The sequence below is a fragment of the Uloborus diversus genome, chromosome 5, assembly GCF_026930045.1.
Source record: "Uloborus diversus isolate 005 chromosome 5, Udiv.v.3.1, whole genome shotgun sequence".
NCBI lineage: Eukaryota > Metazoa > Arthropoda > Arachnida > Araneae > Uloboridae > Uloborus > Uloborus diversus.
In genome coordinates, this window is record NC_072735.1 from 175,656,505 (window position 1) to 175,675,713 (window position 19,209).

Consider the following 19,209-nt stretch of genomic DNA (forward strand, 5'->3'; position numbering starts at 1 on the left):
TGTGTATGCACGTAGGCGTGTGTGAGTGGATGTGTGTGAAGTCGTGTGTGTGTATGTGTGTGAACGTGCATGTGTGTAGGACATGGACGCCTCCGTCCAGGAGAAGCAGATAGCTCAGGACCGGAGCAGCCGCCCCGCGCCGCCAGCAGAGGACGGTGGGCGGTGGTGCTGCAGGCTTCTAGTCCAAGTTGAAAAAGGCACCGGACACCAAAAACGGTCAAATGAGAACAATAAGCAATCATGAGTGCTCAAAAATACAATGCTTCCTTCTATTTGTCAAATCAACTAACCAAAATGTTCCAAAAAAAAATTAAAAAAAAAATTTTTTTTTGGAGGTCACAATAAACTCCGGTGGCTTCCCACATGGGCGACCCTGTGGGGGGGGGCGCAATTTCTCGCCAGGGGCGCTAGACCCCATAGCTACGCTACTGGGTCCATTCCAGACTCATGAGTCCATAACAAGGACGAAATTGCAGTCTCTGGATGTCACAATCGTGCTATTAGAACATAGCATGTAATTCTGCCTTAACACTGGCTTAAGGGTGATAAATTACTGCTTCAAGTCAGATATTTTAGCATCTTTTATGGAGGAATATAAATGAAAGTTTTCACATTTTAGATTTATTCGTCGGTTTGATAACTTGATTTACTATCTTTAGTTTCACCAGATAAAATGTATGAATATCCTCTTCTGAGCATTATTGCCATGTGCAGGTTAACGGCAGTATTTATAGAAATGAGTTTGAGATATTTGAAGAAATGTGTGGTGGACTTGGTACTAACAATAGGAAAATGTTGGAATTAGTCGTTTTTTCCGCACCTTTTTTTCAGCGGAAACCAAATAACCAAGCTTGTACAATAAAGCTAACGTACAGTAGATGACAAAAATGCAAAAAAAATGAAAACTTTGCAGTTACTGCCCTTTACCTGCATACGGCAGATTATATGAATGATTTTTTTTTAAGTGCTGATCCAACACATTTTACTTTAATTTTCTGGGTACAAAGTATGTTAATGAAAAGCTACCTATTAAAGGTAACTCACCATTTGCATATAAAATAGGAAAAACCGAGAAAATCCTATTAGGCAACTAAATTGAGGTTGGACTATGAGTTGGCAATCTCACCTTGTTATATTTTAAAGTATTGAAGGGAAATAAACCCTTGATCAAGCATGTTACCTTCTGGGCAATGGTTCGGCTTAAATGATATAAGAAAAACTCAAATTGAAAAAAAAAGTCATTCGAGCCTCCACATCAGTGCAAAAAGTGAACACAGCTGAGAACATAGGTGATAGCCAATTAGGGGAAAAAAACCACCAATTCGGTTGATAAAATTGAAGGATTTTAAATTCGGGTAAAAAATATTTATTGAACATTATTTTAAAAATAAAATTTGAAGGAATTATTGATGGTAAAAAAATCTTCATCAAATGAGGTGATATTTTTTGCCAATTAAATTTAGTATTATGTTGAAATTTGGAATTTAGTAACATTTCATTACCAACTACGAATGCTGATGTAAAAGAGAATTTTCAGTTTGATGAACCATTTTCCCATATTTAAACAATGAACGTAAAACTTTAATGATGCATCATGCTACTTAATGCAAGTTCTGAACACTGCTGTTCAAAATGCTATATAGTCAACTCTTGAATAGCTCTATTTTAAATAATCAGTACATTCGGCAAAAAAAAAAAAAAAAAAAAAAAACACATAGTGAAGTAAATATAATGAAGTCAAAGTCTTAGTTTTAATTTGTTTTACATTTAAGACTTTTAGGGAAATCAAAAACAAAAATTCAGTTCCTTAAAACAAGGCACATATTAAAAATAAATAACCAATTTTGCCTAACTTAAATACACAATTCAAAACACATTTACATTGGTTCCATGATTCCCGGAACTTTTACCGTTGGTCCACATACTAAAACAACCCAAACAAAGTTTTTTCCTGTCACAATATGTTAAAGACAAAACTTATACATAGTCTTCAATAAATTTTAAGCTTATGATAAGGGGCCCTACAGACAAAATTTTCAACCAACCTTTTTGATGTTTAATAAATCAAAGCGTGCCACAAACAATTCCCCATTACAGTAACAAAGAAAAACAATTGTCTAAAAATGTATAACAAGATCATAATGCCAAAAGTAACAAACATTTTACAAAACGTCAAGCTTAACACCAAAATCTTGCAGTGTAATGACTGAATGTGATGTTAGCAAAATTATTAAAGTTATATCACACAATATGTGAAATAATTGTCTCTAGACTAATCTGACTGATCTATTTTTAACTTAAAATTCAGTCATCAGAAGTAGAAAAAATAGCAAGCAGAAAATTAGTATAATACTTTACATGAATCTACAGCAGACTTTTTGTTTAGTGCCAGAGTAACCACTTTTTGCAGGTTTTACATTACAGAAAAAAAGCTTAATTTTTAAGCAGCAAATATTATAGAAATTTTAAAAAACTCTCAAAAAATAAAACGTTAGAGTTTTTGTTTTTAACATACTCAACTTGAAAAATACACAGCATTAGAAGTTTCAATCTCAATAAATTTCAACAAAATCATTTATAATTCTGATCATACTCATCTTCCCCAACTTTTTTTTTTTTTTTTTAATTTGATTCTTTTGAAACTTTTTTATTTATATATTTATTTATTTATTTTGAAAATAAACAATTTTATTTATTTGAACACTACCTCATTATTTATATACTACTAGTTCCAAACTACTCTTATAATGCCTCACCACCAGTTGTGCAATAATACCCCACTCAAACATTTGTCACATTTAAGAAGAGCTGTTTTAGGAAATCTTTACCCCTATCAAAGGGCAGCATCATATGGATTTTACATGAACTATTTTAAATTCAATAATGCAGCATAAACACCTAGACCATAATCCTGCTATATTTTTCCTTTGATGGGAGAAATAAAGGAAACTAAATTCAAGCAAAATGCTTCCAAAGCATTGCTTTCAGCTCCAGAGCTTCTTTTTTATCGATGAGCTTCATTTATGCTGCGCCGCATAACGTCTTCTTTTCGAATGGGAACCTGAAATACAGTTTTCATTTACTGAGGGGAAAACAACTAAATCCAAAATATCAAAACTTTTGTCTCAAAATTTTTTCACACAAATTGTACCATTAATTTTCCACTGTCACAGTACAATATATAAATCCTTTTAAAACAGTTGCACTGACTTATAATTGTGTACAAAACCTGTTTTCAAATCCACTTTTTTGACATTTAAATGTCTGTAATCATAAAATTAAATTAAAAAAATTAACTGATGGCAGACTTAGGTTTAAAGTACTGAACTGGAAAAAAATTGGAATTCAGTCACACACCTTTCATTACAAATAGAACTGAAATTGAAGCAAGTTATAATTATTCATTCATTCGAAATATATAATTCAATGCGATTTTCACACAGCAATAGGTTTTGTTTAACAGTAACCTGATGTACGATGAGTGCAGTGATACACTAAATTTAAAGTCATGGTAACAGATCACACAGCATTAAAACAGACTTGAAATTATCTTTAGCTAATCAGTAAGAAAATATATTGACAGAAAAGACAATACTTACACTGATTCAGGTTAATACATGTTGCTGTATTTTTGGGTGAAAGCGCCATAGCTCTTACAAGGAAACATGTTTATAAGATGTGGCAGATACAATGTTTTTTTTTTTTTTTTGGTTGACCAGATTTTAGAGAAATTTAAATATTAAAGTAAAATATAAAAAATATCTTTTAATTCTAAAGACTATTTCTGTAAGCTTGGTTCACACTGAAAAGTATGAAATAAAATAAGTATATGATTTCTTGACTTAAACACTAAAAAAATGCAGTTGATCTTAATATCTTTCTATTTAGGATCTTTCTAAACCAGCAAATAAAATATAAATTAGAAATTGAGAGAAGAAGAAATAAAGGCGGTATAGTATAAGCTATTCGTAAAACGCTGCATACCGCCTAATTCTTTTTCTGTAAATTTCTTTAATTTAAATTTTACTGGCTGCCTTAGAATCATCCTAAATAGAAAGATATTAAGATCGATTGCAATTTTGTAGTGTTTTAGTCAAGAAATCATTTTGCTTTTATAAAACCTATCTTCCGTATTCACCGTGAACAACATTTGTAAATTTTTTTTAAAAAAGGGTTAATATTGAAAAATTATATTTTAAGCGTAATTTAATCAAAAGCATAACAAAAAATACAATCAAAAGCATTAAAAGTGAATTCAACTTTACCTGCATCGGTGCTGTTACGTTGTGGGTAGTAGGTGGCTGAAAACGAGATGGTGCTTGAGGTTGACTTCGAATAGGATATCCAGAGGAAATGCCACCCTATAAAAATTTGTAAGAAAATTCAGAAAGAAAAAATAACAAGCATGTTTAATCTTTTTGGATAGAAAAAATAGTTTTTAGAAACCTCAAAACACATGTCAGCAACATTTTTGTGAATATTTTTAAAAAAATTCATATTTAAAAACATTAAGCACTTAAAACCAAATTGATAAAATACACTACAATAAATTCTTTTTCTAAGCAATAAAAATAATATTAATAGTTTGAAGGCAAACGATTCTGTGAGCTTATTATAGAAATGAATTTTTCTTCCCCAAAAAATTACTTATTAACAAACTTCAATAAAAATATTACCTGCTGGATGTAATACTTTTCTTCTTGTATGTTGTTTTGCTTCTGTGCTGCATGCTCTATTTGTTGAGGCAAGCTGCTCACATAGCCTGTATAAAAAGAGGAGAAAATCCATCACTAAAGATTAACAAGAACACTCAGATATTCAATTTAAATTTTATTACTTTTCAATTTTTCCTAAATCTTATGACACATAACTTTTGAGCCTTACTATTAAAAACTCATTTACATATGACACAGTAATCAGAAAAAAAATCAAAATGTTGAGTAACAATAAATATATAAAGTCAATTTATTACTACTTAACATTAACTTGTAACTTTTTATCTAAAATATGCAGCCAAAATATTTAAAAAAAAAAGAAAAAGAAAAGAAAACAATCAGACATTACATTTTTCAGTACTTTAATTTCTAAAGTTTTGACTGTATGAGAGATTAAACATTGTATAAAAACAACCTAATTAAAATTAATCGTTGTAATCAAAGTTACCCTTTGCACTTTAAAAGAAAAAATAAAAATATCTTTTCATTTCATGCCTGAATTTTAATGATGATACAATTATTAATCAGCTATGGAAGAGATTAACATAGCAGACAATTACTTGAATAAATTGTAATATTTAAAGCAACTTAAGTTTGTATTTGTCTGAAAGAATTGCAGGTAAATATATACCAAATTAGCTGTACCCGATACTGCACGTTGCTACGCCAACAAAAAATACATCATTATACTGATTTTCATGACAATCGGTTGAACGGGGGCAGAAGTTGCTACTCTGCAGTGCCACCTGGTGGCGAGTGGCTTCAATGAGCATATTATGCACCTTCTCCGTGGAATAATACATATATATAGCAATTTTCATAATAATCGGTCCAGGTATCAAGTGAAGCCGTGACTATACTCAAATTTTGTACTCACGCAGTTTGCAAGATCAATCAATCGCTAAAAATATCAAATAGAAAAAGTTTTAAATCCCCCCGTTGCATGAAAAGCCATAAAACAATAAAGAAAGAATTTATTTGTTCAAACTCAAGAAAAATGGCAATAGCTAACTTCTTATCAATGAGATCTTTCACGCGAATTAATTTCTGCAGCCGATATATTTATTCGTATTTATCCAATGGATTGTGACTTAAATTGGAATAAAAAAGGAACTATTGATCGGATTTTTTTTCGAACTGTTCTATAAACATTCCCAGTACCAAAAATAACAAACGGTGAAAGTTTCAGCCAAATCTGCCGGGAAGTTTTTGAGTTCATGGATGACATACAGACAAACATTCATTTTTATATATATATATAGCTTAGCCGTTTACTATATTAACTTGATTTTGCTTTGGGAATGATTTATTTCAAATTAATAATTTTATAAATATAGGCAAATTTACAATGTTAAATATGTTCCTAAAATATATTAATGCTTTCTGTTTTAAATTGACATAAAGTTCAAATATTACAGTCAAAAATATCTACACAAATATTTGGTATTCAGCCGAATATTCGCTTTGAATTTTAACTGAATATTTAGTATTTGGTATGCACACAATATAGTATTTGGTGCATCTGTAGTTATTGCCAAACCCAAACTATCCTGCTTGGATAAGTTTGTACAAAATAACACACTTTCTTCATTCTAGTTCTTTAAATTCAAGAAGAAAAAAAAAGTAAATGATTACATATATAAATAAAATGCAAAATGAACAGCAAAATAAGTGAATACAAGAGAAACTGCAATAAAATCAAAAATTGACCTTGTTGTGGCAAATGTGTAACATGATAGCCAGCAGCAAGATGTTTCGTTTGGTCTTGTGGTGCATATTGACCAGTTGGATGTGGCATTCCATAAGCTAAACAGAAACAGCAAAAAGAAAAGGAAAAAAAATTACATACCAAATACATGAAAATGAAAAATAACTAATTGGATTAGCTTCTTCGCACAGTAACATCCATTTACAATGATTGCAGTTTGACTTAAGGATATTAACACATAATTATAACATAAAGTGACTGCTGAGGGTGAACAAAATACAATATTGATGTTTAAGCCCCATTCATATGCATATTTCAACTTCAAAAAAACTTGAAAACTCAGTTTTTTTTTTTTTTTTTGGAGAATTTTTTTTCCTCCAGTAATTTAAATCAGGTTGATTTTGAAGGATTTTAACCTAAATTCCCTGACTTTTTCAGGTTTTCCAGTCAATTTTTGCTGTCAAATTTAACATTATTTCTTTATGTTAGTACATTAGGCATAATAAGCAAGATATAAAAAGTAATTTGTAATTTTTAAACCTTGTTACATCATTAAAACATAAGTTTTAACAAAAAAAGTGATTTTGAAGAAAAACCATTCAATAACATTTTTAAGTATCATAAGTTGATTATTGGCGACACTGGGAGCTTCATTAAAAAAATATTTTAGTTTTAAACATTTTTATGAATAATTTATAAAATGATAAATTAAATATTTTAGAAAATTTACTATTAAATCTCTTTTTGCAACCTAGAAGAGTAATTTGTAAATATAACTCTTATCTTAATTCAATTTTAAAACACATAACATTTTTTACTGATATTTTTCTAATAAAAATGGTATAGGGAGGGGGGAGTTTCCATCAGTGCTTTAGTTGGGGAGAGAAGGGGGAGATATCGTCAAAAAGAAATGCTTAATTTTTTTTAAAGTAAAAATAATGCAAAGGCACTATAAATCGGTTAAAAACCATCTTTTCTGTAGGTGAGTGCCCTTATACCCCTCAAACATGTTTTTTTTAACTACAGCATTGGTTTCAACTAAAAAAAGTTCCGCCTTTAAACTTGAATTTTCGCAGCTTCATATTTTTGGTAATTTTGAAACTTTTCCAAAAGATAAATAAATAAATGCCTGTAGAGTTTTAACATCTTAAAAATCTTTTTAACAATAGATACTTTCTCTAAGAGTTTCATTACTTTCACCAACTTCAAGTTCATGGGCACTGTCTCTATCCAAGTTACATGAAGAGCTGAAATTATTAAAGATAGAATTCACTAATCACGCTGTACATTGTATGAAAATTTTTAAGAAAATATTATCAGGTCCTGGAGCCTTAAGTGCTTTAATCTTTTACAAATACAATACTTCAAGTTGTGTATTAGCTTGCAAGTCGTATCTGCACTTTTTTTTAAAATTAAAATTGAGTTACAATCACCAGGTGGATCTTTGTCACATTTTTCACCTTTATACAATGTTTAGTGGTCATTTGTTAATGGGATTTTTTTTTTTTTTTTTTGCAAAAATTCCATCTGAATCAAATACATGGAGCCTCAAAACTTTAAATAGCAATTTCTCATCTTGGACTCTACTGCTGATACGACTTTTGCGCTTAGCATGGAGGAATATTCATATCATTTGGAACTAAGTTCTCATTTTCATCTACAGTGGCTCTACTTGATTTTTCCGAGCTTTCGACGCATAAGTGTATACTTATTTAAATTACAACTGAAAGTTCAAGGATAAATTTTAAAGTTAATAACAGAAGATTTTCAGAAAAGAATGATATAAAACAAGCATTAAAAAAATGATAATTTAATCATATTCAATGCTAAATGATGTAGGTATATAATCATATTACAGCAATTGAAGTTAGTAAAAAAAGCATATGGCAGAAGAGGGACATTCAAGGAAGTAAAAAAATGATCTGGGGTGAAAGCTTCAAAAATTCCCAAGGCAAAAATTTTTAAATAAAAAAGGGGTGTGTCCCAAATTTAATTCCAAAGAAAATAAAAAGATCAAGTGCAGAACTTTATACCAAACTATTTTCTTACAAAGTGTTCAAAAATAGATAATATACATAAAATGCACTAAAAAATGAAACTCATTTTACTTGTGGTTTATTTTTAACCCCCAACACACAAAGGTTATAAGTTTGACATGTCTGTGTATCTGTCTGTGGCACTCTAGCTGCTAAACGGGTGGACCGATTTTGAAGGAAAAAAAAATGTTTGAAAGGAGAGTTAATCGGGAGTGTTCTTAGCAAGGTTATATCTTTGGATGACATTAATTAATGAAAATATTAATTAAAAACATCTAAAAAGTTTTCCACGAATTTTGCAGTGAAAACGTAGATAATTTTTTTAAATTTAATACCAAAATAAAGAGAATTGTTTTCTGCATCTGGGAGAATGCGTTTGGAACTTCCATGTTTCATAGAATTCAAATTATATAACAGTTTTTTTAAGCAGATTTTAATAACGGCATTTCAAACATTTACTGATTACTTTTAAACTTTTACCTTGTTCGGTCACACTCCTTCTCAATTTTTCTAGAAGGTGGAAATCCGTCAAAATAAGGATGATTTTCGTTCCTGATCATGAGTTAGAGCATGGCCCTACTTAATTCTTATAGGCTGTGACAATCGCTGAAACTTACGGCAATAAAGAGGGCGCTACAGGGAACCCCTGTTTCCATTACGTTGCCATTGATTGGTGGATGGAGGGTGATTCAGCACTTCTTGTGGTCAAAATGGGCGATGTCCAATCAAAAATAAACAAACTTTGAAACATTGACATTGATTGGTTAATGCATGAGCTGCATCCGTTCAACACAGAAAAGTTATTGTCAAGGCTTGTTAAGCATCAGCGTTATCTAGCGTTGCCATGCTTATACCTAATGAGTAAGGGCTTCCTGTGAGGATGGGACAAATTGATCGTCAATACCACGGAATTGAAATTGATTTTGCTCTAATGATAGATATTTAGAGTATGGTGCTTAGGAGGAAGAGTTATTTGATGTGGTAATAATGTAAGCGCAATTCCATGGGTAAATGACTGACATTTTTGAAGCAAAACAATACATATTTTGCAACATTCAACGAAAAACATATGTTGTATAAACAATCTTTTGTCCTGGAATATTGTATGTTTTAAGCCAAATTTTATGGTATAGTTGAATTCTTGAAATACATTTCAGAAGATTTTAAAATATTTATTTAAAGCATGGTAACTGACTGACATTTTAAAAACAAGTATGTCAGTCACCTACTATGCTTTTAACGATTTTTTTTAATTGTCCAAACTGTATTTGGGGAATTTAAGTACACCTTTGAATTCAGACCACAAAATACAATATTCCACAGGAAAATATTGTTTTTACAATGTATATTTTGCTTTGAATACTACAAAATACTTATTGCTTTGCTTAAAAAATGTCAGTTACCCATGGAATTGCCCATAACATAATGTGTTTATATACAGCTAAACGAGCTGATGTGTGCATCACATGACTTCCTTTTACTCCAATTTACAAATACAAATGTGACGACCAGCAACAGGCTCTGGGCCCAGCTAGGCTGGTCCTAGTCAATTAATTAATTCCCAATGAAGATCAATGGCCCTCTTAAAGCTATCCACTCCCTTGCTCATTGCCCCCTCTTCCGGTAAGCTATTCCGAGTGCCCACGACCCTGCTAAAGTAATAGTTTTTCCTGATTTCCAAGTTAGCCTGAGATTTAAATAGCTTAAAACAATGACCCCTTGTCCTGCTTTCCCCGCAAAAATGTAATCCATTTACATCTTTCATTTTGATAAATTTAAATAACTGAATCATGTCCCCTCTGACGCTCCTTTGCTCCAGGCTATACATGTTAAGCCTATTAAGTCTGGTATCATAATCTAAATCTGAGAGTCCCCTTACTAATTTAGTTACCCTTCTTTGGACCCTTTCCAATATAAAAATATCTTTCTTCAGATAAGGCGACCAAAACTGAACAGCATACTCCAAATGAGGTCTTACTAAACTCCTATATAAAGGCAGAAGAACTGTCTTAGATTTGTTTGAAATAGATCTATTGATAAACCCAAGCATTTTGTTGACTTTGTTACTAGCAATACTGCACTGTTGACTAAACTTGAAGTCCTGATTTATAAAGACACCCAAATCCATAACATTTTCTGCCTGATTTATGACTGAACCCTGTAAACGATATCTCATACGCTTATTTCCATGACCTAAGTGTAGCACTTGACATTTCCCTACATTAACTGCCATACCCCATTTATCTGCCCACTTAGTAATATGATCTAAATCCTCTTGCAGCTGTTCTACTTGTTCTTCATTTTCGACAATCCCCATAACTTTTACATCATCAGCAAAACAATTCATGCTTCCAGAAATATTTTCATTGTTGTCATTCATAAATATAATAAACAAAAGAGGCCCTAAAACTGATCCCTGAGGAACTCCGTTTAAAACACCACTCCAATTAGAATGATTTCCTCTCACAACTACTCTTTGCTTCCTACCAGTGAGCCAATTTCTAACCCAAAGTAAAGTTTTTCCTCCTATTCCTATGTCAGCTAACTTGCTGTGAAGAGCAACATGCGGTACCTTGTCAAAAGCTTTTTGAAAATCAATAGAAACAACATCCACACAATTTTTGTTATCTAAAGCTGAGGTAACCTTGTCGTAGAAATGCAATAAATTAGTAGTACAGGATTAATGTCATTTTCCCCATTATTTGCAATTTTAATGTGATTCAATAGTTTACTCTCTAAATATCACCAACAGTGGCCAAATTGAAACCAGATTTTTTTTTTTTTTTAAATCGCCAAATTTGTTGCCAAGTTGATGACCAAAAGACTGATGATATATCGCCAAGTATCCGCCAAATTGTAACACCACTTGAGTTTACATTGAAATTAACAAAGATTTTCCCCAAAAAGGGGCAAAAGACCCCTTTAGAAAAGATGCAACTGAATGCAACCAAAAGGGGAGCTGCACAACTTGACTCCACTAGGAGTCTACGTACCAAAGTTCAATTTTCTAGGACACACCGTTCTTGAGTTATGTGACATACATACGCATATATCATTAATACGCACATATGTATTATCTCCCAGAAAATGATTTATGTGTTCACAAATTCAGTAAGTGAAAATAAAAATGAAGCAGCAGTTCTGGTTATAAGAACCGTCATATTTCTGCATAACATAATTTTTAATAAGGAACAGTGGAAAGAAAGCCACAGAAAAATTTACAGCCTGAAGCTACTCATTCAAATTTGAGTTTTGATGTGAATATATATGTAACAGCTTATAAAATATATCCATTACTCACTCTGACCATAAGTACTATGGGTTTTGAAATTGTAACCTTGACTGTAATTAGGATTGGGAGGGGATGGACTTCTTTGTCTTTTAATTGCACCCTGAAAAGAAGGATACGAATCAGAAAAATAAGATAAACAGAGCATTGCAGAAAGTAACAAAAATGTCTATAGTTAACAAATATTTTAAGAGCAGCCATCTACTGGAAGACAGTATGAGCATGTCAACAATATTACCACTATAAACTGCAGTCCTCAGCTGGAAATGACTGAGCTGACGGTGTATTTCACGAATATTACCACTACTTCATAAAACTATGCATTCTACAAAATCAAATGATTTTTAAGGAAAATAACACAAATACAAAGGAAATGCCAAAGAACAGATTCCATAAAAGTACTGCATTGCATTATTTTCTTAAAAACACATAATTATACATGGTGTCTGCATGATTTTAAATCATTAATAACATGAAAACTAACTATGATAAATGCTTCAATTCAATGACAAATTAAAGTAAACATATGAGGCAGAGAGAAGCAAAGGGATGTAAGTGGCAAAATTAAAAATTTGGAGGTAACCAGTACACATGGTAGGTGAACCTCTCCTCTGTCTTGGGGCAAGAGATGGTACTAGTAACACTGGTAGTTGCTGCTGTATAACATGATTTAGAAAAAAATTTCAACGAAAGCCTACCTAGGATCTGATCTTTAAACGCGTTTTACTCAAAACTTGAAAATGTCCACTTGCATCCCTTTACGTCTCACTGCCTCATATGGAATGTCAACTTATTTAAATTTGGAAAACATAGAGCAGCAGGTTAATTAGCAGCACTATTTGGAAGTAGTTCAGTTGGTTTGCCTTGTATTGCTCTTATTTACTTACATTTTGCTGAGGTGTAGGATTTCCAACTTTAAACATAACTTGATTTCGATTAAGAGCATTGTTTCCAGCTGAAAAAAAATGTTTAAAAAATATGAAAAAATACTAAAAATTGTAAACTTTAAACAAACAATAATAATAAAAAAACTGCACACAATTTTACCAATAGAGTTACCATATTACCCCGAATTATTGGCATACCGGAAAAAAAGCAAGGTTGACCAGTATGCCGGGAAATTCGAATTTTTCAGCATGTAGGATAATTTGAGATAATTTTTGCAACAAAACAAAAATAAACTTTCCCAGTCAGTTCCAATCAGAAAGCAAACCACTGTAAGGAAAATAAATAAATAAATCGCAAAAGTGACCTTCTTTCTAAAAAAAAAAAGCGTGTTGCTTATAATATGTGCTTGTTAATTATGTTAGGTCATTATTAGTGCATTCAATTCCATGCCAATAAGGTAATCAATTTAGAAGCAATCATCATTACTGCAATTTGTTCATTATTTTTTTAAATAAATAATTAGAGGTTCCTTTTCGAGAGGTAAGTTTAATTTTTATTTATTGAATAGCTATGGTTAATTCTTTAGCACTGGTTTAGAGGAGGTAACTTACTGCTTAAATGCTTGCTAACTTAGTTTTAACTTAATTGTTATAAAATTATTCATTATTAAATAATATTTTTCATGTTAAAATAACAAATTACATTGTTAGCAAACATTTTTACAAAATTAAACTGTTTATTAGTACTGATAAGATGTGTATAGAACTTATATTCATTTCTAAGCTGAACATCCATTTTTTTTTTTTTTTAGTATTTTTTTTTCCTAACCTCGATTTTTCTGGCATGTTGGAAAGGACCAGGCAAGCGTTATTGAAAATCTGGTACCCTGAATTTTGCAGCATGCCGGATAATGCGGGGTAATATGGTATATAACTTGTAAAAAACATAAAAGTAATGGAGGATTTTTATACTATATAGTTTGACTTTGAAATGATGAGAACAGGAAAAGTAAGCCCCCAAACTTGCTAGCATTTAACTATAAATCACAGGCAATATATTTTTGAAAGAAAAAAAAAAAAAACAGCTAAACATTAGCAAGGAATAAAGCAAAATATTATACTTTGACTGAAAAAGCGTCAATACTGGCAAAAGCAATAGCACATGTTTTACAGGTACAAAAAAGTTGAGAAATAATTAATTCTGGTACATCAGCACAACGTTATGGAATTGATTATTAGTGTCATTTTTAATAAATACATGGGGTTCTCTTCTGCACCTAAAGTACTTCTCTGTAACAGATTCTAGGCCTGCTGGGAGTTCATTAATAAGAATAAATGCATTATTACAAGACTCAATCAAAAGGTAAAGTGGCTGATGTAAAGGACCATAGAATACAATCTGTTAAAAAATTGCTGTCTAGCTCCTACTCGAGATGATTATCGAGAATTTCTTGAACTGATTTTAATAGTTCAACATAAAAACCCCTTCTCCTGGAATCAGATTTATTGTACATAGAGCTATGCACCATACTCAATGAGCATTAAATATCTTGTACTGATTTAAAATATAAATGTTTAACCACTATTCACACTTCAGTAAAAGATACTGGATTACAAAAAATATGGTATATTTGAGGAATGTGTTCATATAAAATTGATAAAAATTGTGTCGTTCTTTCTTTGTTTTTTTTTTTTTTTTTGAAAATATTTAATTCTAAAAAGATCAGAACATTTTTTTCATCACCTTTATTTAAAATGAAACTTCTGATACTTATTACTTGTTAAAATACATGCATGGGATACTATTCACAGAACTTCAAGTAGTACATCTATTAGTCACAAAGAGCATTACCTATCATGTATAAGTTTGGTGCTCCAACAGGTACATTTTGATTGATGTAATGATGACCCATTTGTAGTAGCTCACTAAAATTATTAAAGGTTAAAAATGATTAAACAGTTTATGACAATGGATTTGAAAAACAATTTTATGCCATAAAGAATTGATCAGTTTCAGGGTTGGCAAGTTTCTGCTGAGGAGGTTAAAACCACTGGTAGAAACCGGTTAAAACCGGCATGGCAAAAACCCCTTTCTGCCACATTTGTGGCAGAAACTGGCAAAAACTCAAAAAATGACATAAAAGAAATCTTCATCCAATAGGAATTTAGCATGGGAAAATAATGAAATGTTAGCCAAAGCACTATTTAATTACAATATCATTAAAAATCAAGCATTATGTTTTTCGCACTCTGCACCTGTTTCTAAGAAAAGGTGGATTGAAAATATAAATGATTTCTTAATTTAATATGAATAGAGGAGAAAAAACAGAATACTCTCGCAACAGAATAACTAGATGGCAATGCCATCAAGGATCCAGCAAAGATTCATGAAACTTTCATCAATTGTATATATTTTTTAAACTGGTCAACTATGTTGTAACTGGGGTGGTTTTAAAAGTTGACTGGAAGAATAAGTTTTGGAAAATAGGGTCAATTTGTTTTGTAAAGCTGTGATATTAGGTATAAAATCAAGGATTGGCAAGTAAAATTCTGGGATTTTCTTCTTGAGCACATGATAATTTTAATCCCAAGCATTTTAGATGACGTGTATAAGCTAGCAAATGACAGCCAGTAACTGCCTGTTTAAACCTGTATGTCACTTATTTTTCTTAAGTGCCCTTAAGATTCTCGTCCTTTAGATTAATACAAATGATACGAGCATCTGCAGTTAAGCAGTTCTCTTTCTGATCAAACTAAATCAAGGGCAATGAGTTTTATTTTTTACAATGATGAAATGGAATTACATTTTTTAGTTTACTTAAACAAATATCATTTTGTAATTACTTGAATTAATAAAGATGCTTTTTAATTTTTGCCAGTTTCTGCCACCTGCAGGGCAGAAACCAGTTTCTGCCGGCAGAAAGCCAACCCTGATCAGTTTAGATGAAATAAAGCTATAGGGAATAACTATAAACGAACAAACAAATGAAATCCAAGTTTTTACTGCAGAAAAACAAGTTAGTTTAAGCCTCCACTGCAAATAAGAATAAAATTATTGAGAAAAAATGCAAACTACATTTCACATTTAAAACTAATAATGTACCACTTATGTAAAATATGAAATATGATGTATAATTATACAAATTTGTACCAATAAATTTTTATTGTCACTGACTAAGTCTACCTCAGGAAAAAATGGAATAAAAGGAAGTAAAATAAATTTCAAGAATAATTAAAGTAAATTTTACTTCAATATCAATATATCAAAATATATTGTGAATAAATCTTTGTTTATATATATATATATATATATATATCTATAAACCATATTAAGAACTAAATTTATTTTTTACTAGATCAGATCGTAATTATGATTGAAGGAAACTTTTTCAAATATTTATAAAGTTTCACTCTTGATGCATTGCATTGTTAATACAACAATACTTTCAGCAACAGACAAACAGAACTAACAATAATCATTGCAAAACATTTATACTATCCTTGTGTTAAACAGAATCCTGTTAAATGACAAGAAACATCTGTTTGACTGATAAAAAAATAAAACAACTTCCAAAGTATTTTTGCATTACAATAAGTAAAGTAATGTAGGTAAACTAAAATTATTTCATATTTAGTTTGATAGCATGTTTTCATTCATAACTGGTCAAGAAATTTTTGGCACCAGACCCCCCCATTTTGAAATTTTTTTCTAGTATTGAAGAAAACATTATTTTTTAATAAAAATGTGTATGCAGTTTTGTTCCTGAATTCAGAACATATCCCATTGAATTTAAAGGGTTAAAAAAAGGCTACTGGGTTGGTACATCATCGCCTCAGAGCAACTGTAAGACATCTAATCCTAGAAACAACAGTAACCTACTGTTATTCTGAGGCAAAGATAAGGACTTTTTAAGTTTACAGTATGACTGCAGGCTTAAAATGCATAATCTGTACAGTTTCGAGTGAAGGAGAATAAGAGGAGACATGACCCAATTACTTCCAATATTTAAAATCAGATGTTGATAGGTTAAAAGTTTGAACAGATATCAAAATCAGGGACCATTGTTTTAAGCCTTTCTAACCCTAAGCTAATCTAGAAATTGGGGAAAATTACACCTTCAAAAGGGTTATAGACATTTGGAATATTTTACTGGAAGCAGCTGTTACTTGCAATGGGGAGGATAATTTTAAGAGGGCTTTTGATCCTCATTGGAGATTCATAAACTTTCCAGGTCCAGCTTAGCTGGGCACACAGCCTGTTGCTGATCAACACTTTTGAATATTTGTTTGACTTTCTTCACCTGTAAAAGCTTAGTGATTCTACAGGTAAACAGTCACTTTATAAGCAACATTCGTCAACAGGTCAGAAGCAGGCTGGGGATGACCCCTTCTATGCCTTAGAAACATTTAAAAATTTACAACTAGGTGAAACCAGTGTTCTCTCTGAACGAACATTTTTCACTGTTTAAAAAATTCTCAATTTTTAGAGCCATTACAGAACAAGGTACAGAATATATTGCAGTATTTAAACTTTACCAAAAACTTAAATTTTTTTGGAAAGATTTAGTAACATGAGGATAAGGACCTACAGCCTTTTGATTGGTGTCATGAAGACAAACTCAGAGTATTTCAAGGGTCATGACTCCACTTAAACTGTCGACTATATTTTGTTATATGAGAGAAACTCTACCGTAAGAGTCATCACATTTCAGGCATTGATTGGGTAACAAATGATTGTTAGCAAAAAAAAAAGGTGATAGAAGCTATTTAAGAATTAAATATGTGTAATTTTTAAAATATTATACACATTATGTTTAAATACTTTATAAATAAAATGTAAGTGACTGTAATAATCTTTTCAATTGATTTTATAAATTATGTTTCAACAAATTCTTTCTTTTACTTTTAATTAAATAATAAAGTATATTAAGAGGTTCATTCTTAGCTGTTTTCATGCTTTTTAGGCACATACAAATACAAAAGTGAGAACCAACAACAGGCTCTGGGCCCAGAGCTAGACTGGTTCTAGTCAATTTACAATCCCTAGTGAAGATCAATGGCCCTCTTAAAACTATCTACTCCCTTGCTCATTACCACCTCTTCTGGTAAGCTGTTCCAAGGTTCCACTACCCTGCTAAAATAATAATATTTCCTAATATCCATGTTAGCCTGAGATTTAAATAGCTTAAAATAATGACCCCTTGTCCTGTTTTCAGTGCTAAACTTCAGCCCCATAACATCTTTCATTTTAATAAATTTAAACAACTGAACCATGTCCCCTCGGTCTCTTCTTTGCTCAAGACTACATTTTTAGCCTTCTAAGCCTGGAATCATAATATAAGTGGGAAAGTCCATTTATTAGCCTTGTAGCTCGCCTTTGAACCCTTTCCAATACATTAATATCTTTCTTAAGATAAGGAAACCAAAACTGAACAGCATATTCCAAATGAGGTCTTACCAAACTTCTATATAAGAGCAGAAGAACTTCTTCAGATTTGTTTGAAAAAGATCTATTGATAAACCCAAGCATCTTATTGGCTTTGTTACTAGTTATGCTACACTGTTGGCTGAGACTGACTTAAGAGCTTCAGAAATGTTTTGTGTCCAAAACTAGATTTTATAGTATGATGTTACCACCCCATAAAATGTTGGAATGCATCCACACCTGTTTTCTACTTAGACCACCTAATAACATAATTGAAACATTTCTTTTTAGTTTTAATATTCTAGAGAAAAAATGAGCAGCAAATACCTGGCTTCTTTGTCTTCTTCACTTCTCCTCTTGTCTTCTTCGTTGTTTAAAACTCGTTTTAGATAAAGGAATAAATTATGCTTCTCCATTTTCAGATCATTTAATTTTTTCTCTAATTCAGCAATCTAGGGAGGATAATGTCATAAATGAAAATGATTTCAAAACTTACACAACACGACACATTACAACACCAAGAGGAAATGTATTGTGAATTCAAATACAGTGAAACCCTAATTTCACGTTTCTCAAGGGACTGGGTAAAAAAACCCCGTAAAATATGGGAAACACATAGCAGGAAAACTGATTATGGGACCCAATGAAAAAATTTTAACTGCGGGAGAAACACAGAGATATGGGGTTTGTAAAACAGGGGTTTCACTGTAATTCTGCAAAAATTTCTAAAACATAAAAAAAAAAAAAAAAATACATGAAATACACCGCCACTTCAGTCATTCCAGCAGTTTGTTTGGCACTCTTGGCTTCCTTAAGAGGTTTTCCACTTCCAGCTCAGTCACTTCCTGAGCCGGGCTGATGAGTGCTAATAAGCACGAAAATGCAGTCCTCGGCTGGAATGACTGAGCTGGCAGTGTATTTCATGTGTTTCTGCCTTAGCCCTGGCTTTAGGGCGGTAACTTACTGAAAATAAAAATAAAAAAAAATTGCGCTCATCTTAAGTCCTATGTTCCTGATAACAACAAAAATGTTATACAAATACAAATGTGATGGCTAGCAATAGGTTCTGGAGCCAACTAGGCACTAGGCTGGTCCTAGTCTGTTAATCCTTAATGAGGTGATATGGGAATGGATTGACAATTACGTTTC

General features: G+C 31.5%; 1 protein-coding gene across 1 annotated transcript in view; it reads right to left on the reverse strand.

The window, feature by feature from the left end:
• Positions 1–1,750: 1,750 nt before the first annotated feature.
• Positions 1,751–19,209, reverse strand: part of LOC129222006 (G protein pathway suppressor 2-like) — a 29,601-nt gene continuing 12,142 nt past the window's right edge. The window contains exons 4-11 of the mRNA XM_054856422.1: positions 18,388–18,512; positions 14,488–14,561; positions 12,636–12,703; positions 11,761–11,851; positions 6,426–6,521; positions 4,677–4,762; positions 4,266–4,361; positions 1,751–3,061 (exon numbers count right to left, since the gene is read on the reverse strand). Coding sequence (XP_054712397.1) covers positions 3,005–3,061; positions 4,266–4,361; positions 4,677–4,762; positions 6,426–6,521; positions 11,761–11,851; positions 12,636–12,703; positions 14,488–14,561; positions 18,388–18,512 — 693 coding nt within the window. The 3' untranslated portion in view covers positions 1,751–3,004. The remainder of the gene's footprint in view (positions 3,062–4,265; positions 4,362–4,676; positions 4,763–6,425; positions 6,522–11,760; positions 11,852–12,635; positions 12,704–14,487; positions 14,562–18,387; positions 18,513–19,209) is intronic.